The sequence below is a fragment of the Apteryx mantelli genome, chromosome 1 (assembly GCF_036417845.1).
Source record: "Apteryx mantelli isolate bAptMan1 chromosome 1, bAptMan1.hap1, whole genome shotgun sequence".
Classification (NCBI taxonomy): domain Eukaryota; kingdom Metazoa; phylum Chordata; class Aves; order Apterygiformes; family Apterygidae; genus Apteryx; species Apteryx mantelli.
The window spans coordinates 4,602,999-4,626,535 of NC_089978.1; the positions used below are offsets into that span (position 1 = coordinate 4,602,999).

At 43.2% G+C, this 23,537-nt stretch overlaps 1 protein-coding gene across 1 annotated transcript in view; it reads right to left on the reverse strand.

Moving 5' to 3' along the window:
• Nucleotides 1-21,499: 21,499 nt before the first annotated feature.
• The window catches only part of GUCY2F (guanylate cyclase 2F, retinal), a 44,030-nt gene continuing 41,992 nt past the window's right edge, over nucleotides 21,500-23,537 (reverse strand). The window contains exon 18 of the mRNA XM_067289534.1: nucleotides 21,500-21,584. Within this exon, the coding sequence (XP_067145635.1) occupies nucleotides 21,500-21,584 (85 nt within the window). The remainder of the gene's footprint in view (nucleotides 21,585-23,537) is intronic.

Sequence of the window (23,537 nt, forward strand, 5' to 3'; positions counted from 1 at the left end):
AACACAAACAGAAACCTCCGCCAAGACAATGCGCTGTGCACGTGGCTCCCCTGGGGAAGGATGTCACGCGTATGTGACGGATGTTAGTCACGCCGCTTCCCCTGCTAATGGAAGGCACCCTGATGTGACGGGGGTGCTTGCCAAGGAAGGACAAAACCCGTTGGAGGAGATGTTTGGATGCAGCATTTTAGGCATTTTTCCCTTTGAGACAGCGATGGGCAAGCACGAGGTGAGACAGCTCTGCTGCAGAAAGGGGCCCTTTGGACCGTGATATGAAACAGCAACAATCCTCACTAAGAAAGGGGTGCTGATTCCCTGCCCTGGAGAACCTCCGTTCTGTCCTGTTTTCCTGGATCCGCTCAGTAAAATCAGATGAAAGCCATGTCCTTCTCATTCCACGTGCCAAGCAGCTTAGCGGGTTCTGCTAAACATATGCTGGGTTCCAGTCCAGAGGCCTTCGCTTCTCTGCAACAGGTTACTGATCATTTTATGTAGCACACAAGCTTTTGTGATTCAGAGTTATTTCAGATCTGTAACATGCTTGGAGACTTTAGATGAAAACATCTACAGATGTGTAAGATGTGGTTAGTTAAATATCACAGTAAATATATTTTGCACATGTTGTTGCAATAAGTATGTAACAAGGGTAATAAATTTAGTAGTAACAAGTATATAATAAATAACAATGAGAATTTTATTATTGCAATAGCTATACATATATGTTTGTGTACATAAGTGTACATATATATACACTTATTAAAGGTCAAATCACTTAACAATTAATAACTGAAAGATTTTTCATTGACTTTTCTTGGCAACTAAAGCAAGTCCTATGGAGAAGCTTGCTTGCATGCAGCAGTCCCAAAATCTTATTCATATCCTCAGAATAGCACTTTCACGGGACGTCATGTTCCTTGAATTCTCCCTCAGTACAGAGATGAATGTCGCCTATTTTTATAAGACTTCATGTACTGGAGCTCCTGTTTTACAGAAAATAAAGCCACCCTCTTGATAAATGTTACCTCTGACAGTAAGTTGAAGGATGGGCATCCTCTTGGGCCTTTGACAGCAATGCTGCTGTTCCAAGAGCATCCTAAGGAGTAACAGCTCGTGTCAGAAATGTTTTTACCTCTAATGTATGTCAATCCCCTAAAAAACAGAACAGGGCAGTGCCGAGATGTAAGCTCGAGGATCTGAAAGCCATAAGGCCAAGGCAGCCCTGTGCAGCACCTGAACTAACTGTCCTTCATCTTTTCGTCATGTGGCACCATGCCTAGTGAATATGGCCATACTGCTTGGTTTGGCATGAGTTTGACGTTGTCCTGTTGACATACACCTCCACCCAAACTGAAACTCGTCTCTATTTCATGCTGGCTTACTTGGCTGGGACACAGGAAGAGTTCACCAAGGCACAAGGAGGTATTATGTCACCTCCTGTCACCATGCCCACCTGATGGCCAGCTTGTTGTCACAACAGCCAAGGCTGGAGGAGAGCTGTGGACTAATTACTTAGAGAAGTGGGTCCAATAGTATTTTCCAGGTGGTGCACAGCATATAGCAAAAAGATCCATTGCAGAAAGGATAACTGAACCTCCTGAAAACAACATATTTCAACCTCATATAGAAGCTGTAGGAATTATTCCCACAGACCTTGCTGCTGTTAGGCTTCCATCTCTGGTGTGTGGGCTGCAGAGGACATGGGTCAACCTATGGTTGATTCCCTTTGATGCCTGAGGGCTGATGCTTCCAAGGTTACAACTCTCCCACTAAAGGTGTCTGTCCCAGGGAATGATCACTGGTGCCAACCACACAGACCTAGTCCCCCTCTAGAGCAAGCTGTCTGTGTGCAGTTACATAGCACTTGGATCTCTGGCCCTGGATGGTGTCCTTATGGTCCTAAGACTGCTAGTTCACTGTTAAATTTCATTCAAAGTGTCTTTAATAAGGTGGGAACAGTGTGCAAAGACTTCTGGGATAGTGTAGGAGGGCTGCACAGAGCTGAAAAAGCCAAACCTAATGCAGTCCCTGCAGCAAAGCACCCCCAGAACTAACCCAGCTTGGAGGGAATTAACTGGTTTAATGGGGAAGAGAGCCCAGAGGAGAGCTAATGTGCAATGTGGGTGACCAGGGATCAAGGCCTGGGAGTAAATACGGGAGCCAGGTTATCCAACAGCATAGATATGCCCATGCAAACCCTGTGAATGAACCTAAGGACACTAGGAGGAACATCACACCCTGAAGACTTGTAGGAACATGCCTCCAAAGCTGCTTGCAAGCATCAGCACTGCAATCAGTTCTGCTAAACCTGACATGCACATATGTGCATGTTCCACACTAGGGCAATGAGATAGGGCAACTGGTTAATCCAGCTACAAAAAAGGGGTCACAAGTCTACGCAGATCACACAAGATCAAGCTTGGCCCATGTCCTTCCAAAGGCTCAACCCTGCCAAGTCTCGTGGGTTTCCCACTCTTCCATGGGAGAGATGAGCAGGCTTGGCTGGTGGGGCTGGCATGGAAACGAGCAGAGGAGCATAAACAGAAACCAAAACTCCCAGCTACTTAGATACTCCAAGACATCGCTGCCAGTATAAGCATCATTATCTTGAGATGACGTTAGTCCAGTTGCTTTTCAGAAATTATGCTAAAAAAAAAAAAAAGAAAGAAACCAGCAAGTCAGAGATGAACTGGCAGTTTTTAATCACTTGCAAAAGATTAGCAGCTGAGCACGTTCACCTCATGCTTAAAATAGGGTGTATCATGTCAACAGGATGCCCATCTCTAATTATAAATGATATTTCCCCAGACTAAACAAAGTTTGAATTTTTATATTTCTGTTCTGTTTCCTCCAGCTCCCATTATAGCCTGTTCTTTTTAAAAAATGCATGAAGAACCAGAAGGCCAAGAACTCCACTCTGGCCACTACCTCTTTTTCTGTTCCAGCTGCTGTTCAGTGAAGCTTGCTGCTGGGCCCATGGAGATGCTTTACATGTCAGGATCCTGGCCTGCCTTGATGCTGACATTGGTGGAGAGCAGGACGACAGTGTTGTTCCGGTCACCAGGTTAGCTGTGTTTCCTGTCCCGTCTCAACCTCATCATATGGTTCCTGAAGGTCTCAGGCATTGGGTTTTTAGTTGTCCTGGAGGGACGTGCTGCTCTTGGCTTCCCCCCGGACTAAGCCTGGCTTAGTCCCCTGGGATACCAACCACAACCTCCCTCAGGTCCACCTGGCTTTGGACCATGAAGACATTCCTACTGCGAGTTGTAGACAGAGTCAGTGTGCAGTGAGGCAGAGCCAGTGACTCCAAACAATGCTTTTTTGCTCAGTGTCCAGCAACTCTCTGAGCTTCCAGCCTTGAATATGGCACTTCCAAAATCTCCGTGATTTGGGAGTGCTTACCCCTCTCCCCAAGCACTGTTTTGTCTAGTCCCGGGAAGGCGTTAGTGTCTCTGTTTCTCTTTCTGTCCAGGGGTGAGCTGGCTCTCTGTAGTCTGTCCTGCTCTTCTGTCACACTCTCCCCATATATACTCATATCCACTCATTTTCCTAAAGCTCAAGGTCTCTTTGATCCCAGGCTTAGCTCTGGGAAGAGTTCCTCATTCTGTCCTGCTCAGAGGCCTTTTGCTTGTCCCCCTGCCCCTCGATTCACCCATAGGGATGACCAGACACTGTTATCTTAACTCCTTTGAAGCCACAGGTATGCTTCCACAACCACCCACTTTCATCTGCAGAGGAGACATACCTGAGCTCGCTCTAAATCAGCTCCCCGTAACCTGAGCAGCTGCAAAATCCACCCGAAAAGCATGATAAATGCATGGCCAGTGACACTCCACACTCACCCTTCCAAATGTGGCTGGGGAGGTCAGCTGCGCCCATGCTACAATGCAGTGATTTGTCGAATGGGCATGTTCCTGACTCATTTTGTCCCTGTTTGCTGGCAACCTGTCTCCATGCACTGTTTGATGCTGAGGCAGGCAGTGCTTCCAAACTGAAAAAGAAAGCAACCCGCACCTAACAGTGCTTGAGACATTTGTGGAGTGTTGGAAGAACATCGTACACCACATGGAGTGGCAGATGTTGTTGAAACTCCCAGTGCAAGTAGGTACCACTGCAGGATTTAGATGAGGTGGCTTTGGCAAATGACTCAGGAAGGGTCTTCTGCAGAGTGAGAGAGCAAGAAAGGAGACCCAAATACAGTTGTGGAGGGAATAGCCAGATGTGGAGGTTGCTGGGTCATGCGACAGTATCAGTAAGAGAAAAAGAATAAGAAAAATGTGGGCAAAACACCCAGAAAAGAAAAAGTATTACACTAGAGCTGCAGAGAGTCTAATAATTATTGGAGGGCAAGTGTGGTAAAGTGTCATTTGTCTTTGGATTTTGGAAGGCCAAAAGTGTCTTCATGGTCTTCTGGTTTTATTTTCTAATGGTTGTGGGCTGGAGGTTCCCACCAGTCCCCAGGGAAGTTTTTAGGTGCGGCTTGAATGCAGGAGAAGCTGTCAGGCGAATGTCTCAAGAAGGCAAAAATTAGGGCAGAGACCTTCTGTCTTGCACATGTCCTTGCAGCTCTGATGGTCGGAGACAGCTTGCATCCAGCAGCATTTGACCAACACTTTTTGCAGCGTCTCTGAGCTTTGTGTGCTGTTATCTCCAGGGGTGTCTTCTAGTCTGTATTTGAAATATCGCAAGCTTTATCAAAAGATTCAGGAAAATGTGTTCCATGTGACAAATCTGGTTTATCTTGACATGGCAAACCAGACAAGACTGATGTGGTTTCTCTTGCAAATATTTCTCATATCTTTGCCTGCCACTGAAATAACAAGAAGCTCTATGAATCAAGTGGTGCCAAACAAGCTACAGAACAGTTTGCTCTGTCATCTGAGTTAATGGGGTTAAACATCATATTTCTCCCTTCAGATCTCCTAGTCAGTTCAATATGTGAAATATCATTCTTCCTTCTTCCTTTTTTTCATTTTCCTTTGAGTTGGGGAATGAAGAGGAAGGCTGGTCTCTCCCTTTGCATTTTTAGTCCCTGTTTCTGACTCAGACCTCATGAAAATGACTTTATCAGTCACCACGGAGATGAGCAATTTTACTTTTTTGTTGTCCCTTCTCTTTCCACCAGCTACCGTGTTAGCTTTGGGCAGGTGGTACCTTACTGCAGTGAAGCCATAGTGAAAGGATTATCGGCACTATATCTGCAAGGCCTTAAAGCTGACCATGAAATGGGTAGCTTTCAGCTCTTGTGGAAAAGGTTTCATCATCATCGGTCAAGAGTATGAACTGCCTTGTTCTTTGCTCTGGCTATACTGATTATTCAGGCAAACACTGAAAAACAGAAGTTTGCAACCATAATCCTAGGAGAGAAGAAGTGACTTAGAAATGCTCTATTTTTGTTATGTTCCTTAAACCCTTTGATTCTTCCCATAGCCCCTTGATCCATCCCTACGTCATCACTTATTGAATGCCTTTTTTTTTTCAACAGACAGCTGGATTCTGGATTATTTCCAAAATGTCTTTACTTCCTCTTAAAGATGTTGTTTTTTCTTGAATTATCTAGTGCCCCCCAAAATGATATATTTGGATTTTTTTGCATGAAGGAAAAATGTTGAAACTCTAGTTCCATCCCTAAGTGTGCTCCCTGCTGTGGTCTTGCAGGACATCATGGGAGTCCCTATGCACAGTAGGTCAGGTGAAACATACTCTTGGAGAAGAAAAGCACCTGCACTGTCTAATTAAACCCTCTACTAAACAATGAAATGGGGGGTACAGTGGGAGACATGGGGGAATGACAGAGTTATTTCAGTGGAGAGGTAAAACAAATACAGGGCACAAACCTGAAGGAAACAGCACCTTTTTAATCCTGCTCTTCATCAGTCTCTTTGATTGTTCAAAACCCTGAAAATTTAGTTTGAGGCTGAGCATCTCCTAGATTTTGGAGGTGGGCTGCACTTAGGAAAAGCTTTAGAGCCACTGCACAAACTTCATTTCTTCATTTCATGTCCCCAGTCAAATACAGATAGAAGGACTAATGGCAGCAGCACTGAAGATCTGGGTAAACTGATAAATGACCTCTTGGTCTCCTTTTCCTTATGCAAGTTTGTAACCCCAGAATGATGTCATAGATGTAAGAGATGAGACTTCTCTGATCAGATGTAGACATCTACAAAGTAGACATCTATCAATGAGCCACTCAATCCCAATCTCCTTCACAGCTCATGGAAGGAAATGGAAGCTCTTGGTCATGATTTATCTCATTCTCCAGCAGACATCAAAAATGGGGCAGATGAGTCACCCACAATGAGCTCCTACTTTCTCCTGTGAACATGAAAGGAGTGGAGAGTGACTAACTCAGACACAGATTCAAAATTAAAGGGAATGAGTCTCTCTCAGAGTCAGGAAACAGAAAATAGCCTAGATTTATTGGTGGCTGTGGGTATACCTGCTGCTGGTACAAAGCCCAGCTTTCTACCCCAAGTTGGATATATCACAGTCACTTAAGATACCATTCAGATTTCCTTGGGAGAAGCAACATTTTTTGCAGGGAGAGGCATTTCTGGAGGTGCTACAAACATTGCAAGTGATTTTGCCATTCAGCTGTTGCTTTTGAGCCTATGACATACATCATCCCACTGGTCTAAGTCCTGTGCAGGATTCCTGCCCTGATGAACATCTGTACCCCCACAAAGCATTTCCTTGAGTACCAATGCAAAGATATTTGCTAGCAAATTGGGATCCAGCTTCTGGGATTTGATCCTATATCCTTTCCCCCTCCTCAGATCAAAGGCACTGGGTTTTAGACATCAATCCTTAGAGACTTCATGGGCTGTCATATCTAGAAGGTCATTTGTCATTGTTTGTCTATGCCATATCATAAGCATCCCCTGGCTGGAGGAGTGTGCTTCTTAGGAGTTACTTTCTAGTGATAAGACTCTTGTATTTCTATCTTCTTCATAACAGGAGTGAAAAGGAGAGAAGGTATTTTTTGCTAGTTGTATCTGTCTAGAAGGTCCGTGTTTCTGTGAGGACACCTCACTTGATGGAACATCTTAATGGATGAAATAGGTGTTCCTTGGTTTCGGAACTATGGGAATGGACACATTGTTTATTTGTCCATGCCAACATTATTAAAATCTAGATCTCACTTGTTTTCAGTTGTCAGGTAATACAGTCTTGTTTAATGTTCAGTACACCCCAGAAGAGACCAGTCCTTTTATCTACTGTAAATCAGTGAATATCCACTGACTGCAAAGGAGTAATATTAGCTTATGTCAGTTGAAAAGAGGCAGTGTAAAGCTTCCACTGGCCTACCACTTTCTACTTCACACACACATGCCATTATTACTGTTTCAGCCATAGCACTGAAGAAGTTTCTCACAATTCACATGTGATAGTCCTCCGGTCACTCTGTGATGTACTACTTCCAGCTCAGCCCATTTCATCCTTGAAAAATGCTGAGAATTTCTAAATAAAATAAAATGCCCAGTGCATTGTGCAACATGGGGATTTGCCATATGGCTCAAGATTCAGGATGCAAAAGTCACTGGAGATGCTCAAAGAAAACATTGGCAATATCTTTCTGGACACTGAAAAATTCACTCACTGATGTGTGCAGGCAACACATAGGACTTCATTTACATATACTTTGCCTGCCCTCTGGTGGTGAATGGCTGCTGATTAATTTCGTACATATATATATGTATATGCATAAGCTTTGACATATATGGCAGAAAATTCTGTCATCTAAATTGCACCTTAAATCTAAACGCTACAGATAGGAGTAGTAGTTAATTATTGTCATTGGCTGTAACTGGTATTTTTCATCCTGAAGTTATTCCATCTCACTATGACTGTATTTACATTTAGTTCAGTTAAAATAATTCAGTGTGAAAATAATAAAGTATACTTAAATATTCATTCCAGCTTGGGGAGAGCTGTGGGCTGCTCAAGTGTTCTTTTCTCTCTATAAATAAACCCTGCTGATACTGGGCGAGCTGTACAAAATCAAGAGCAAAATGTTTTTCCGGGTCCAGCTCTTATAGCAAATACAGGACAGCATAAAAATAACTGCAGCAGCATGAATATGCTTTACCCTACACAGTGCTAGTCTGAGTTACCAGGCAGGCTCAGAGAGAAAGTCGGCCTCTGGGCTGAAAGCAGAGTCTGTGTGATTGCTTGGAGGAGATGTATTCCTTCAGTGCCTCTGCGGAGTTTATTTTCAATCCAGGAGCATATTTCCACTCCTTTCCCCTTGGAGCTGCAAACAGCAGAGGGATTTGCCTTGCAGCCCCCTCCACGCCTTTCAGCTTCCCAGACTCTCTGTGTACTAGGGAAAGGCAATCTGTCACTGGCAAGGCAATGAGAAAAAGCAAAAGAGTTCATAAAAATAGTGATGTCTTTTCAGAAAGAAAAGAAGGGTTTAAATAGCAGTAGACTCATCCTTCCCTGCTGAGGTAGCTGCAGGACCTGTGTCTCCTCCCCTATCTTCTCACCCATTTGGTTTTCCTCTGTGGACTGTATCTCTCCTGGCTGATCACCAAGAGGAAGGAGGAGATGGGATGGGACACTCCTAGGACATCAAGATCCAGAGCGAGTCCTCTGTTCTGCCACACGCTGCCAGTATAAGGCACGAGGCATTTCACCCTTCTCTGGTGAAGGAAAGGGAAACAGGTCTTGGAAGAAATGTGTCCAGCACCTACATATGAGCTAGTGAGGATAAGCATGTAAGCGGTATGCAGCTCTCGGGTCTTGTGTAAATATAATAAGCATTGCCCCATAAAAGCATGCTCCCAGGCTTTTCTCTTTGGGTATGATCTACTACAGTGGGAAAGACAGCAAAGGTGGCTTCTCAGGCTGTACTCATGTTCAACTAGTTTGAATATTGCTAGTGGGAAGCAAACCAGAGAAATTTCTCATCTAAATTCCTTAATTCAGTACCCAGCATTTCTAAGTGAAACTACAGTCTTCCCTCATTAGAAAAACATCCTTGAGCCCTTGAGATCTGCAAGCCCTTCTGTAGATTTTATTATCCTGATTTCATATTTGCCTTGGACTGTGTTTCAAACCTAGGCACAAGGATCAGGACACAATTTCACTGGACTCACATAGCCTAGAGAACATGGAGGTAGTGTTCATGGTGTCCAAAACAACCATTTCTAGCTCATTAAACAGTGCTGCGGCTGTACTTTTGGGGGGGTTACTCTGGCTTGTGTTAACTCCATCAATACCAGCAACCAGTTCCAGAGTGATGGACTCAGGCATCTATGCTGATCGCTGGTGGTCCCTAGGCCAACGGGCACCATCCCAAGCAATCTCTGGGCCATGTCTGGAGCCAGAAAAATTTCCACCAGGCAATTTGGGTGTTTGGGAGGAGAAGAGAGTTTAGTAGCTGGCTTCCATGCCAGAATCATGTCATTTAATCATACAGATGTAGCCATTGCTTTCTGAGAAGCATCCTTTTGTGCTTGCTCAGCAAGGCCTTTTATAAGGCTACAGAAGCACCACGCAAGGTGGTTTGCTCTCATTACTTAGGGCCTCCTGAAATTCCTTGCTTGCATGGATGTGGAGAACAATTTGCTAGAGACCTCTCAGGACACGAAACCCACTGAAACTCACCACAGCCAGAGGATTCACCAGCTAGGAAGGTTCTTCACTCAGTATCTTTCCATCTGCCCCTTTTCTACTGGCTGGTCATGTAGGGACAACCATGGCAGATTCATCCCACATAAATGAAGTCATTTTTGTCAGTTAAATCTAACCCCATCTGGTCAGGACATTATTATCCTCATGTTTCCTGTCCCTCTCCACACAGACCAGTGATGGATGGTTTGTTTGCACCCTTCCCAACACCCAGCCACCAGGACAAAGCAACAGCAGCAAGGGAAGAGAAGAAGGTTTTCAGGGTGATCCTTAGTCTCCATAGCCAGAGTGAGGGTGTTCTCTGGGTCACCCTGCAGATCGGGCCTGAGACATGGACCCACCGTGAGTATCGGGTCGTACTTCCTTCTGGTCCTAACCTTGTTGTTGTCTTGACAGGTGCAATCAACCAAATCAAACTTGATGACAAGTCTTTGTGAATAAACTTTGGCACCTTATTTGGATAACAACCTATGATTATTCCCTCCAGCGCTTTCTTTGTGATGACGGTGTTTGGGGAACTAGAGTTAAAGATTTGGCCAGGCAGATGATCACCTCCGCAGGGAGCCCACACATGTAGGTTAAACAAAAGCTCTATTTCCACACAGTGTTCCTGGGACACTGTGCCAAGATTTCACAGACGGATCCAAACAAGGATTGGCAAGGAACGCTTTGCTCCTGTGATGCTTTTTCATTACAAACAGTCCTGAGTCACAGTATGCATGTTGAGAGCCAAACTTGAGTTTCCTTTAAACTCAGAAGTGCTCAGATCGACAATTTTCAGGTTTGTACCTTAAAGCAATAATGTCTCAGAGCAGAGCTCACTGCAGAGGAGTCTAAGCTGTTTGCTTCCTGCTTGCACAGCACCAGGTTCAAAGGACTCTCAGTCCATGGTCAGAGCCCTCTGGTATTGCTACACAACAAATATTCAATAAGCCATGAAATTTGGGCTATATGCTGCATGGACAATCAGACAGAGCACTGCTCCTGGTGAACAAAGGCCACAAGGCTGAGACTTGAGCCATGCAGTCTGCTTGCTGTCTCCTTTTCCTGCCTACATTTTTCTAACCAGCGTGGAGAAAGGTCAGTTGGTTTCCTGAAGGATTTCAAAATTTTGAAATGCTATGTCAGTTCCAGCTTTCTGAACAAAAAAAATAAATAAATAAAGGAAATTGGATATGGAGGTTGGATCCAAGACATCTGCTTCCAGGGTTGCTTTGCAGCTAGATACTGGAATCAGTAACTGAGATAGTCCAACAGATGGGCAGCTGAGGTGTCTGGCAGACACACTGTTAGAAAACCAGACCCTTTTCCATTTGAAAACTGCAGAACGTTTGCAACCTGGCAAATTCTAACAACAACAAAAAGTTTCAACTCTAATAAATGCCTTCTGTTCAAGACCAGCTGGAAATTCATGCATCATAGTGTGGTTTGCATTTGGACATCAGGCCTACATAGATATAACATATTTCAGCTTTGGTCCTTGGGTCTATATCTGTTCGCCCTGAGTGAGTGTACTTATTTTTGGAATCTGTTGTACAGGTTTTTTAACTGAGCCTGCAGTCTGTGTTAACTAGTTTGGCCAATGCATAGCCCTAAGTTGAGGAGAGAGAGTGGCAAAAAGGGGATATGTTTCCTTTGAATAAAATTCTCTTATTGTGTCAATGGAAGTAATCAGTAAAGGAGTACCAACTGATACAATTTTTATTGACTTTCAGGAGATCCTATACAGGTCCTATGCAGGAAAGGAGACTACTGAGTGAAGTAATCACAGAGTGAGGGGCAAATGTAATGGACCAAAACTGATGTGAAGGCAGGCAGCAAAGAGGAGGATTAAATGACCAGGGTCCATCATGCATAAACTTATCCACATGGTCCTTGCAGTTCCCTAGTGGGTTTTGTACTGTTTAATATAATTTACTTAGTCACTCAGAAATGTTGGTCAGGAAAGAATGGAGAACAATGATGGACTAAGATTTGTAGATAACGTAAAGTCAGACTTGGGGAGGACTGTGAGGAATACCAGTGAACAAGGAAAGGATGGTAAATAAAATCTGCCAGTGATGCCCATGGCCTTGCACCCAGCCGACGGCCACTGTTATTTGGGGAGGAAGGATGAGGGAGGGGTAAGGGTCTGCCTGTGTGTAGGACCTTGCAGAAGCACAGTTTCGATCTCATGGATAGAAGGGGTGCTCTGACGTCTCCCAGGCATTCGACAAAGGGACAAACCCATTGCTGGTGTGAGGACAAAAGGCTGTGGGGAAGGGAGGGCTCCTGTAGCAGTGACCCTGGAGCTGTCCCTGGCCTCACCCTGAAGGACACATCTTTCTGATGCCAAGGTAAATAACCAGAGCTTTGGGGAAAAGAAACGTACTGATGTCCTTGCTCGAGGGTGTCAGGACAGAGACAGCATTGCTTCATGAGTTCGAAGAGGGGTAATGCTGCAGAAGACCTATCCTTGACCCGACTCCTGCCTTCACCCGGCTGCAGTCCCAAACATCTTGATATCTTCTAATGAGAAATGGACTCTGGGGAGTGATATTTTTCCTTCCCCACCTTAATATCCCCTAGCTTGGGAAACTTTCCCAGACATACAGCCTTGCAGCTGTTGTGATGCCCCATAAATGCTGTGGCCATCCACACCTTCCTTTGATCCTTCTGCATCTCCATATATCTCCACTGCCTGGCTGTCCTGCTGATGGTTTGTGTGTTGTGAGACCCTGGTTTGGGGTCTGCCTCTAAATTAATGCAGAATGGAGTGAATATGTGAACAGGGCTCTCCATAGTATCTTATCTGCACAGGGAGCTGAAAAGTAAGCTGAGATGAAGGTGAAGACTGAAGCAATAACACGAATTTCAGTTAGGAGGGACGGGATCTTTATTGGCATTTGGTTTTAAATCGTTGTTAAAAATACTGTAGACCCTTTAAGAAATATGAACTACATTCAGACAGTGTATATTGTGCACAAATACATCTACAGCTCTCAGCAGGTCTGCAGGATTACATTAAAATTTATCCTGTAACATTAGCAGCAAACCCTCCAGCAATCACATTGTAGTTTTTTGTTGATACAGTTTTCTAGAGTGTGTGCTTCACTATCTGAGAAATCAGACGAGCGACTTGTCCAGAATCACCTGAGAAGTCTTTTGCAGAGCTAGAAAATTTGCATTTGCTGTTTCTAGGCCATATCTTCTTCATCAGAACAACCACACACTAGTTTTAGGAGCAAAAAAACAAGAAAAGAGCCTGATACAATAAGCACATTTAATACGGAAAGAAGTCCCAAGAGTAAACCTAAACCTGTCTAAACAGAACAATGCTAGGAAAATATAAATATATTTTATAGCTTTTTAACAGCAGAGGTTATCACACTTAGGGATGAGTCCTTGGCCTCTTCCTGTTGAAATTAAGACAAAAAAATACCACTGGCTTCAAAGAGATTAAGAATTATCCTGGGATTACTAAAGTCGTCAGTGATCAGAATTTTGCTTCTCTGCTCCCCTTTCCCACAGATTTACTATTTTATTTTTTTTTAATAAATTCAAAGAATGTTGTTTATTTTTGAAGACAACAGGCTGAAGAAAGAATCCCAAAACTGCGTGCAATAGGGCTGGTTAAAAACTTTTTGTTTAAATGGTTTTCAGCTGGAAAATTGGGTATATAACTAGCCAACTCTTTTTTCCTAACAATTGTATTTTTCTGCATAAGCATAAACACATTCTCAAAAGATTATTATTCAGTGAGGAAATAGGAAGTCAAAAGCTGGAGACCACAAAACTGAAATATGTATGTAGATGTTGAAAGAGGGAATATATACATAGTGGTGGTGGTGGGGGGGTTGTTTTGTTTTTTTCCACTCTCATGCTCTTACAAATGTTTAGGTTGGTATTTAATAGAACTAGAACTTCACTCTCCCTCCTGCTCATTGTCACATTACCAGTTAAATGGATCAGTGGGAAGTTATCCAGGAGATGATGGCAGAGCTTCCTGCATCTGCCATGTATGTCTTGTGTGACTGGGGAAAGCCACTTCACCAATTTTATATATATTTTCCGCTCATATGCATCCTCCTTTACATCCATTTTGCCTGTGTGCTGGGAAGCACACGTGTTTCAAAGAGGATTAGCACACACCTACCACCCAGACAAGACAGTGGCAGTTTCCAGACTCAGGGAAAAAGTCAGGGAGTCTAGCATCTCCTCTGAGCCAGTGACGGTGCCTGTGTGGGAGTGAGGTTCACACAGCTTGACTTTAGTCATCTGTGATGTAGGTTTCTCCACCTGAGCTGATCAGTGCAGCACCTGTCAGTTGATAGCAGGCACTTTTCGGGCATGACTCATCTCACCTGAATGCAGGTGTCTGGGATGGCATTCAGCTTCAGATTAAGACACCCAACTTTAAAGGCGCATCTCATCAAACACGTGTCTAGTATTATTTCAGATCTTAAGATCTGCTGTCTGGTCTCCAGCTGCCACTGCAAAAGGTTTTGGCCTCCTGTAGGTCCTTTATCATATTTGTCAGCTCCATTTGGATGTTGTAGATACCCTAGGACATCCTAAATGGCACTGAGCCCTTGTGTTTAGGCAGCTGAATTGCACTGCAGATGTCTCCATTGGGGTATCTCTGCGTGGACCTTGTGCCTGGGCTGCCACTGCACTAATGGAGACCTTGTCAATACAGTCAACAAAGTTAGTGACTGAGCTAGCCAGATGTAGGCACCCTTTTTAGGGTTAGCTGAACCATCAGGTCCTTGGTCTGTTCTGGCTAGATCTCCGCTGACTGTAACAGAAGCCGAGACACTCAGCACACAGCGAGGTACCTGCATGCAGGGGCCCAGGAAACCCTCCTAGGAAGTGCCTGTTTCTCTCCACTGGCTTTTAGGGGATCCCTGGGTGACTGCCTCAGACTGCTCCATACGGGGCTATATTTTTTCAGATAACTCTCCCCTTGTATGTATTTATGGGTGTTCCTCTGAGTTCGGAGGTCAGTCTTGACAACACATTGGTCTTTCTAAAGTAAAACCCATTTTTGCAATTCTCTATTAGGAGGAAATACCACGCCAAGAGCAGAAGCAGCTCCCTGGCATGTTCCCAGGCTCTGTGCATCCTCTTTTTGAAGCCTGGCATGTAATGCTCTCTTTGAGGACTGTGGAACAAGAAAGAAAATAACACAATCCTCCACATTATGGAAACCCTCTGATTCACACTCTGTGATGAGACTACTCTTTTTTTTAACATGGGAAAACAATGAAAAAGACAGAAGTTATGCAGAAGTTGTTTGACTTTAAACTCACATCTGCAGAGACTAATCTAGATTATATTCCTCCCTGGAATTGTTCCAAAGAAGGCATATTGAGACAGAATTGCCTGCCCCAAATGTCTTCCACAGGACTTTACTTCTTGTATGAATTTGTGAATGGAGGATGAACACAGCATAGAAGGTGAAAGCTTACCTAAGCCCTGTTTGGACAACTGAAGTGTTGTATAAGACTTTTGACAGATGTCTTTCAAGGAACAATTTCTCTCACCTGGAATACCAATTTTCATCACATTGTAGCCAAAAACTGTCATAAATACAGGTGCCATGGAGTAGAATCTCAGGATCAAAGAGCATGAATGAGTTTTCCTCCCATTTTCACTCTTAATGTGTTAACACTCCAGGCACCTTTTACAGTACACGTCTTATACTTGTTATGGTGCATTAGTTCTTCACATAGTACCTTCCTTAGCTTTGTAGAGTCTAGCTTGTCTCATTTTATAAAGATATCTGCCATAACCAGAAAAGGCTTAGCAAGTGGTTGTTGGCTGCTCTTATTTATTGTCCTCCTAAAAACCTGCCCTAGGTGCTCTACTGAGAAGAGTTCAAACAAGGTTTGAGAAAGGTCTTGGTGTTTTCAATGAGGACCTTCTTGTGGTAATACTGATTAAATTACCATATCCGCAAATTTCTTTAGCCTTGCAGGAGAGAGAACAATAGTTCTCAGTGGTTTGTTAGAAGCCACATGCTGAAAAGGAGTAAAAAGCCTGGAATAAGAAGTGGCCAACAACAAAAATATTTATTTGACAGTGATGAAGTGCTCTCTGTGGGAAGTACTGCCTAAAGGCTGAATGCTGGCCCTTTGCAGAAAGGGATTTTTATCCACTGGGAGATTTGCTTGAAGACAAGTATCTTTGAGACCACTAGGAGACTGGGAATGAAAGAGTGGTATGCTTTAGGATTTGCACTGGTTACATGGTGCAGTTTTCATTCCCTGAGCCCCACTTTTGCAGGAAAGAAAATTCTTACGTTATTAGTATTGTTCAGTTAAAGGAACTGCAGAATATCCTTCTGTGCATCTCAATTTTCCAATATCTTGGCATTCTGTTCTCATCCTGCTTTGGGATGAAAAGCATAAAATGTTTTAGATATGTTATATATGCGTCTATAAAGCAAAACAAAATGTTCTTCCAGTTTAGATCTGGAATTGAGAAGATGACATATTTTGACATTTTGATCAGAATCACATTTTGACATTTGGAAGCAAATATTGATTCAAATCAAACCGTTTAATTTCAAAATTGTCATTTTAGTTTGAAAATAGCATCAAAATGGCATTTGCAGATGAAATGTCAATTTGAAAGAAAATGTTTCAATTTGAATTGATGTACAAGAACAAAACATTCTGATTCAAAATCTCCCTTTGTGAGGGAGTCAAAAATTTTTTGTTGTTGTTGTCAAAAATCCTGCCTTGTGGCTTCCACTGCTTTTTATGAAACTAGAGTTTCCTACAACAACAACAACAACAACAACAACAACAAAACTATTGGGAAATGGTTAACCTGTTTTAGCACTTGGCATTGTGGCTGGAATTCAATCCCAAATGCAGCCAAATGTGTTTATGCTGCCACACACACCTACCTAAAATATTATTTGCTCCGCCTTGTGACTGAGATGCTGATGAAGAGGTTGTACTGCCCCTACCATCACTCTCCTTGCTAATAGACCCCTGCCAAAAATTCGCAGATGAAGCCATGATGAATACAGCTCTGAGGCGGTGCCTGATTTTCAACAAGAAATGACTATCAGGATTCATCTGCCTACTCAGTTTCATCCCCCTTTAAGAGCTAAGAGGCTACAGCCATTATATTGCATTCAGCTGGAAGAGGATTAAATGGTGGGGAGTTGGCTCCTCTCTTGGGGTTGACTTCAAGGTGTCAGGCTTGGTCATACTAGTTCTTTGCTGTGCCCCTGTTAGGTTTCCTCCTCTGCAATACTTATTCCAGGCTCCTTTGTGCTCCCCGTCTCTTTAAAGGTTGCTTTTGTCAGTGTCCTCTTTGTGTCCCTCAGGACAGATTTGAGTTTCCTGGTCAGCACGTCCTGCCAGTCGTGTCTGTAAAATGGAGGAGACAGAAGGTGTAAGCAGCCCTGCTCACTAAGAAACAGTCTTTTGTTTTACGTCATTTTGTGTCAGACGACAGCAAAAACAGCAGAGATTCTCAAAGCCATTAAGAAGCATCAGACAAGGAGGGATGTTGGTACAGAGCTGCAGGGACACGGTGGTCCCAATAGGCCCTACAGACACTGAAGTTGTTGCATGGGTTAATGAGATATATAGACCTTTTTATCCAAGGATATTCACTTTACAAATGTAAATTACATTTACATGAAAACAACCAGAGGGTTTCAGCTGCTCGTGAAGAACTTCCCTAAGTGTACGTCACTAGCCTGATAAAGTCTCTAACTGCTTATAACAGAGGTTCCCCGTTAATCAGCTATTTCTCTCTGTTTGAGGCCTTTCACTGCCACCATTAGGAAATCTGAAGGTCCAGCTACTTGGGAACCCCACGGCCCCATGGTCAGAGAACCAGCAAGACCTGCCATGCATCTCAGATCCAGCTGCAGATTCAGTGCCTTAACCTGACACTATTCCTGAGACAATGAGCTCTGCTAAGGGCTTAAGAGCCGAGCTAACACAGACGGACTACATCTAGATCCAAGCTACTATATCGATGTGATGGAGCTGTGGTGGGTCATTCAATATGATGCTCTAAGTGTCCATGACATCCAGATTCCACCACGGGTTGGTAGTCTCAGATTTATTACAACATAACAGCGGGTTCAGAGACAAAACAAAAACCAGGGACTTGTAGAAGGCCAGAAGCTGAGTGAGTGGCAGGGCTTGAGGTAGGTCTCAACTCTCTAACTGTCCTGTCCTACATAAAGCATCTCTAAATCAAATTTACTGTGTACAAGAGAGGAAACCGACATTCTGGCTGTTGTAACCTGAAAAAAAGGCAAATCCTAACCCATACCAATAACACTGTTGTGATTATATAGATATCAATAAGGAGCAGTTGAGAAATTGTTGTATACATATAGAGATTATATCGTTTTAAATTGTACGCACCCCTGCTGTGCACAATGAACAAGCAATGACTTTAGAATATGAATATGTATAAAAGTGAATAGTCATGAGACTGTAGCAGGGATCCCACAAGCATAAGACAAGAGGCCTTGGAAGGAGAGGAGCAGGATGATAACAAAGGCCCCAGGCTTATTCTCACAAATGACCAATTTCTAATATAAAACTGTGCAGGAACTTAATGAAGCTGCCCTAACGACAGCACAGGCAGAGTTGTCTTTAAAGTATAGCTAAAACTACAACAAAAACAACTAATAACACTGCAACCAGAACCAGATATGTTGGGCTGATTGCTCTGATATCCTGCACTGTAGCACTATGTATTAAGTATTGTTTTATTACCATTCAAGGGAATTGTATTTTAGCATTTGATTTAAGGTTTTGCAGATGGTGCTTGGTGATCTGTTTGCCTACCTTGAGGACTGGCTATTAAATCTGGGGGCAATACAGGACAGAAGAGTCAGGACCTCCAAACTCAGCACACATTGTATTCCTTTCACTCTCGCTCTCAGTAGGAAACCAAGGACAGCCAAGGACAACCAAGGACAAAAGACAGAAATGAGATCTAAAGCAAATGCCTGAAGCTTAAGAAATTGCAAATGTATCAACCCAATAACATAAGATTCAGGATTCAGTGTAGGATACCCCTGACCATTCATTGAACATTATCATAAACAGCCGAAACCACTTGTCAAATATGATCACAACCCTTTTGCAACCACTACGTTTCTATTGGGCAAAGAAGCTACGCCTCCCAGTGTGATGCTGGGACATGTCCCTGCATACAAAGAAAAAAGAGATAGGTGATGCAGAGTAGGAGAAAGGGGGAAGAGTGTGATGGAAAAAACAATCAATAGAAGTGAATGCTTGGGTTCTGCAATTCTGGTTTTATTCTTTGGAGAGATCATGCAGGCAAAATCATCTCAGATTATCCCTGACTACTCCAGTGTGGAGGGACTGAACGAGAAAGGGTAAATTGTAATGGCATCAGCTTTCTCTCTAGGGGTGGGTTTCACCTTTGAGGACAGAGTGAATCTTTAGCAAAAACCCTTTATTGAATGAGCTTTCAGACTTAAGTATCAGACCTTAACTGTTGGTCAGCCACATCCTACTAACATATGGTCGGGCCAGCAAGATGCAGTGATTTAGGTATTTACTGTATTACCTGAAGAGGAAAGAATCATGAGGAATCTTCTCATACTGAGTGGAGTTCATGGGAAGAGAGATCAGAATAGAGGGAGAGGCAAACTTTCAAGAAAAAGAAAAGAGTCAAAGGATGCCAGACTTATGGGACTGTAGAACTGGGTCAATCCATTACAGATCACTGTGTCTGAGCTACTTGTCTAGTATGCCTCTATTGTTATCAGGGGGAAAAAAAAAACATACTGATGGCATGATTCCTTTCATTCTAAGCTAAATGTCTAAGATAGCTCAGGTGCAGATATTTCCATGGTACAGAACTAAAATTAGCAGAAAAGCCCACAAGAATGCACAAACCAAGGATGTTTCATAGATGCCTGGCCTTGGACTTCATCCTGGATGGAGTGGGATCGTTGGTTATGATGTCCAGCTTGTTCACTATCTCTGGGGGGGTGATGTTGATCAGAACCTTCTCCTCTTGGGTCTATCTTCTCACCTGGCCCAACTAGAAACCTTTGTTGTTTTGAGATGGCATGTGATCAATTTCTGAAAGGGATCATACAATAACATACAATAATAGTAACAGGGGCCAGGACTCGGTCACTTAGGACGTCCTTCCTAGGAATGTGACTTATTTCACATCACTAAGCCATGGAGTAAGCATATGGGAATAAATGGCTGTTAAGGGCACAGCTGTCTACGTTGAAAGCCTTATACCTACAAAAAGAATTGAATTAGGACTGTTGAAAAACTCTAGGTGTAAATGCCTTGTTGATTTTTCTGCTGTTTCCCATGAATTGAGCCAAGTAAGCTAATGAAGACTTTCTCTATAGCTAAAGTTCTCTATAGTGAATTGCTAACCAGCTTTACTCCAGTGCAGAAGTTCATGTCTGTGGGTGATACATGTGCTAAATGCTTTTGTATTAGTAGATGTGCAGTTTGTGTCAGCCAGAGCTAACCCAAGTGAGAGCTCTTTTTTGCCTCTGGCCTTCGAAGAGTAGCTTGTGCTCATAAGATGGAGATCAGCCCAGTGGTCTTCTGTGACTTGGAGTTTCTATTTAACAGCGAGTGTTCACCTATGGTAGCGCTTATGCAGGGCTCTGCACATTAAGCCCCGTATTTAAATCTTTCTTCATGAGAAACTTTTGCCCAGCTCTTAGAATAGGGAAAGCCTCAGACAAAACTTTAAAAATCTCTTACGGGAGAGAAAACAGCCTAATAACACCTCCTGCATCTTTAAAAGTCGTGGCTGGGAAAAAGTATTACAGCCAAAAGTGCTCCACTGGGTTTTATCCTTGTGAGAAAATTGGATGGAACCTCAGGCTTTAGAGAAATCTGTCAGCTTGATATTCTGCATCTTAGAGGTGTATCCAGGCACTTAGGACTTTCTTCCAGATCTTCCCTTTTCTGGGAAAGTGTAAATTAAATGAAATTTAAATCATAGGCACTGAGTAAAAGCATTATAGCTGCCTTCAGAGATATTGGAAAGAAAAGCAACCTTACAGCATTCTCATGAGGCGTCAGGTCCTCCACGTGCATGCGTGGGTGTGCATGCGGAAACACTAGCCTTGCTCTAGTAACACTCATCTGATCAGGCACCTCAGGGGATTGAACCTGGAGGAGCCATTTGAGTGTTTAAACACAGGTGTCTAGTGCTGCTTCAGACACGAAAGTGTCCTCTGAAGGGAGGCACCGAAAGACGCTGCTTCACTCTCTGCTGAGCTGTCAAAACGGGCCAACAGCCTCCACTTCTCTGTCCAATTCATGCTATTATACTCCACATAACTTTTGACTTCCAGCTAGATCATCCTAAATCCACATGTATTTTCATATCAGTAGGTACCATATTGATGAATAACAGAGCTGCATCCTGTTTCATGTCATGAGATACGGAATTATGGCTAGGCAGGAAATAGACATTAAAGACTAGCAACAATAGGCAACTTGGATTCTTCCAGGCTTGAATTCCAGATATATCTCTGTGTTTACCATGGACTGGACTCCTTCTGGCGCAGTACACATCAACATCCAGTGAATCAGTAATACATTGCAGGTAAACACAGTAATACCAAGAATGAGCCTGGCCATAGGTCATAAATTTGTCTGCAGGGAAATCTCCCAACAAGGCTACTACTATCTCTAGACAGCTCTGCTGCTATTCTCAGTAGCTTTTGAATGAGACACTTAAAAAAAAATTGTATATATTTTTAGGAAAAAAAAAAAAAGTGTGACACTAAAACCATCAAAGTGCAGACAAATAACACACAAGCAGACACTAAACAGCAGAGCTACCTTGGGACTGTCCTACAGCTACTACCTCAGATCTAGGCCTTTTTGTCAAGGAGTTTTTCAGCTTTCCTCCTTTTGAACTCTGCAATTTCTTCTGCAGGTAACCCATGAGCTCTACACCTGTAGTGAACATGTAGGCCATTAGAGAGAGAAAACCAGTTCAGTATCATCTACAGTAAAGAATAGACTGTCATGGAGACCAAATGACATGTAAGTGACCTCTGGTGCTAAAAAGGAAAACAAATATTGGGCCTGGTTCAGATTTTATTTACTCCTATCTTATACCACTTCATCTCCACTTATTGCAAAGGATGAGGTTAGCTAATTTAATTTTAATTGTCTCAAAGTTAGGTGCCTGCTCTGAGACAGACATCTTTTGTAGTCTACAAAGCCAGGCACTTCCAGAGGGCTCTTGACACATCTTAGATGCTTATCCCAGGATGAGATGAATGACTTTCTTCCCTGAGGAACTCAAACTAGATATGTGTTAGATGGCTGAATCCTGATCCTCTGATCCTCCTCATAATTCATCAAAACAAAGAGCAGAGAAAAAGTGCCATGAAGATCTAGCCTTTGGTTAGTCCAGCCCCTCACTCATTGCCTATCCTGCAGGGGCTACACAGTGGAGTTCAAGGAATTCGCCTTTCTTTTCCTGAATGCGGAGTGAAGGCGTATTAAAATGATAGCACAAACATTTTTCTTCTGAGCAGTGAAAACACAAGGCCCTGGCTTGAACTTGCAGCAGTCAGCACAGCCTCTGGTTCCTAAGAAAACACAGTTATGGGAGGGAAGGCTCAGGCCCATAGACAGTGCATCTTTACGATTCGGTCCCTCCATACCCTTAGGTGAGAACTACTGCAGCTTGAATTGCCTGGAGACCTCGGTCATCTACATGCATTCGTCCTCTCTGTCCTCCTCTCTGTGTCTCTTTTCCCCCTCACACAAACCTAGTGCTGGAGAAATGTGTGCTGTATTCCAAGGCACAGGTCTCCTGGGCAGCCCATCACATCTCAGCTCTGCAGTCCTGCTCCATCCTGCCCTGGGGCTCTTTCACTGACTGCTCATCCCAAAGCTTCCTCTTCAACCCAGTCAGGATTGTCTCTGTGACTACTTGCTTCTTAGATGTTTTATTGTATTTTGCCCCACATTTCATTGTACTCTTTCAAAGTGACCTTTACCTCCCACTTCACCTCCCAACCACACAGCCTGTCTGGGTGACCCAGGAGAAGCTACTGGGCATATCTGGCACTTTTTAACCATGCCTGAGGCCATACCTGCAAGATAGAATACAATCCACAAACACATCAAGACCCAAAACATAATTTCAGAACCACCCAGAAAGGGCTATGCATTGAATCAGGTATTCCAGACTGTCACTAGCTGACTTTGTTTCCTTTCTGAACACTTCATTTAAGGTTTCTTCATATAGGCAATAATTTTCTAATCTAATATTCTAGCCAGTCTTCTAGAAGCCTCAGCTTCCTCAGAAAGATCCTGTTTAAACATATCAACTGTAACAACTGCATTTCAAGTCAAAGAGCCCTGTTCAAAGGGAGATGAGTCACTGGCTTTCTTATCCTTTTTTCCCCCAAAACAATCAGATTTCAGATAAAATTCTTCTTTCTCATTCTCATTATGCTGTAGCCAGGACCAGAAAACATTTTTTCCTTTATTGTGCTGTCATGTTAGGGGTTCAGAAATCATTTGAAAAGAAAGCATTGATTGCAAAACAAAAACTGTCTGTCTTGACACTGAGTGATCAAGACTATGAGCCAGAATATGCTTTGATTTCTCCAAATAACTCTTCTTACGTGTTATATAAAGTTTATTTGTGAAATGTTGTGATGATATTGTATAATTCCAGCCATGCAAGGACAGCAAAAGTTTTTCAGTGTTTGCTGTACAAGCTCTTTCTTTCTGATTAAAAAATGTATCGACTGAAAAATTTCAAAAGGGGGCCTGAGTAGAAAACTTTTCACTTATGCTCTAGGCAGGTACGGCAACAGCAACAGTAGAGATCCTTCGCAGATCCTCTCCCATCCTGCCAGTGTGCCACAACACAGACATAGTAAT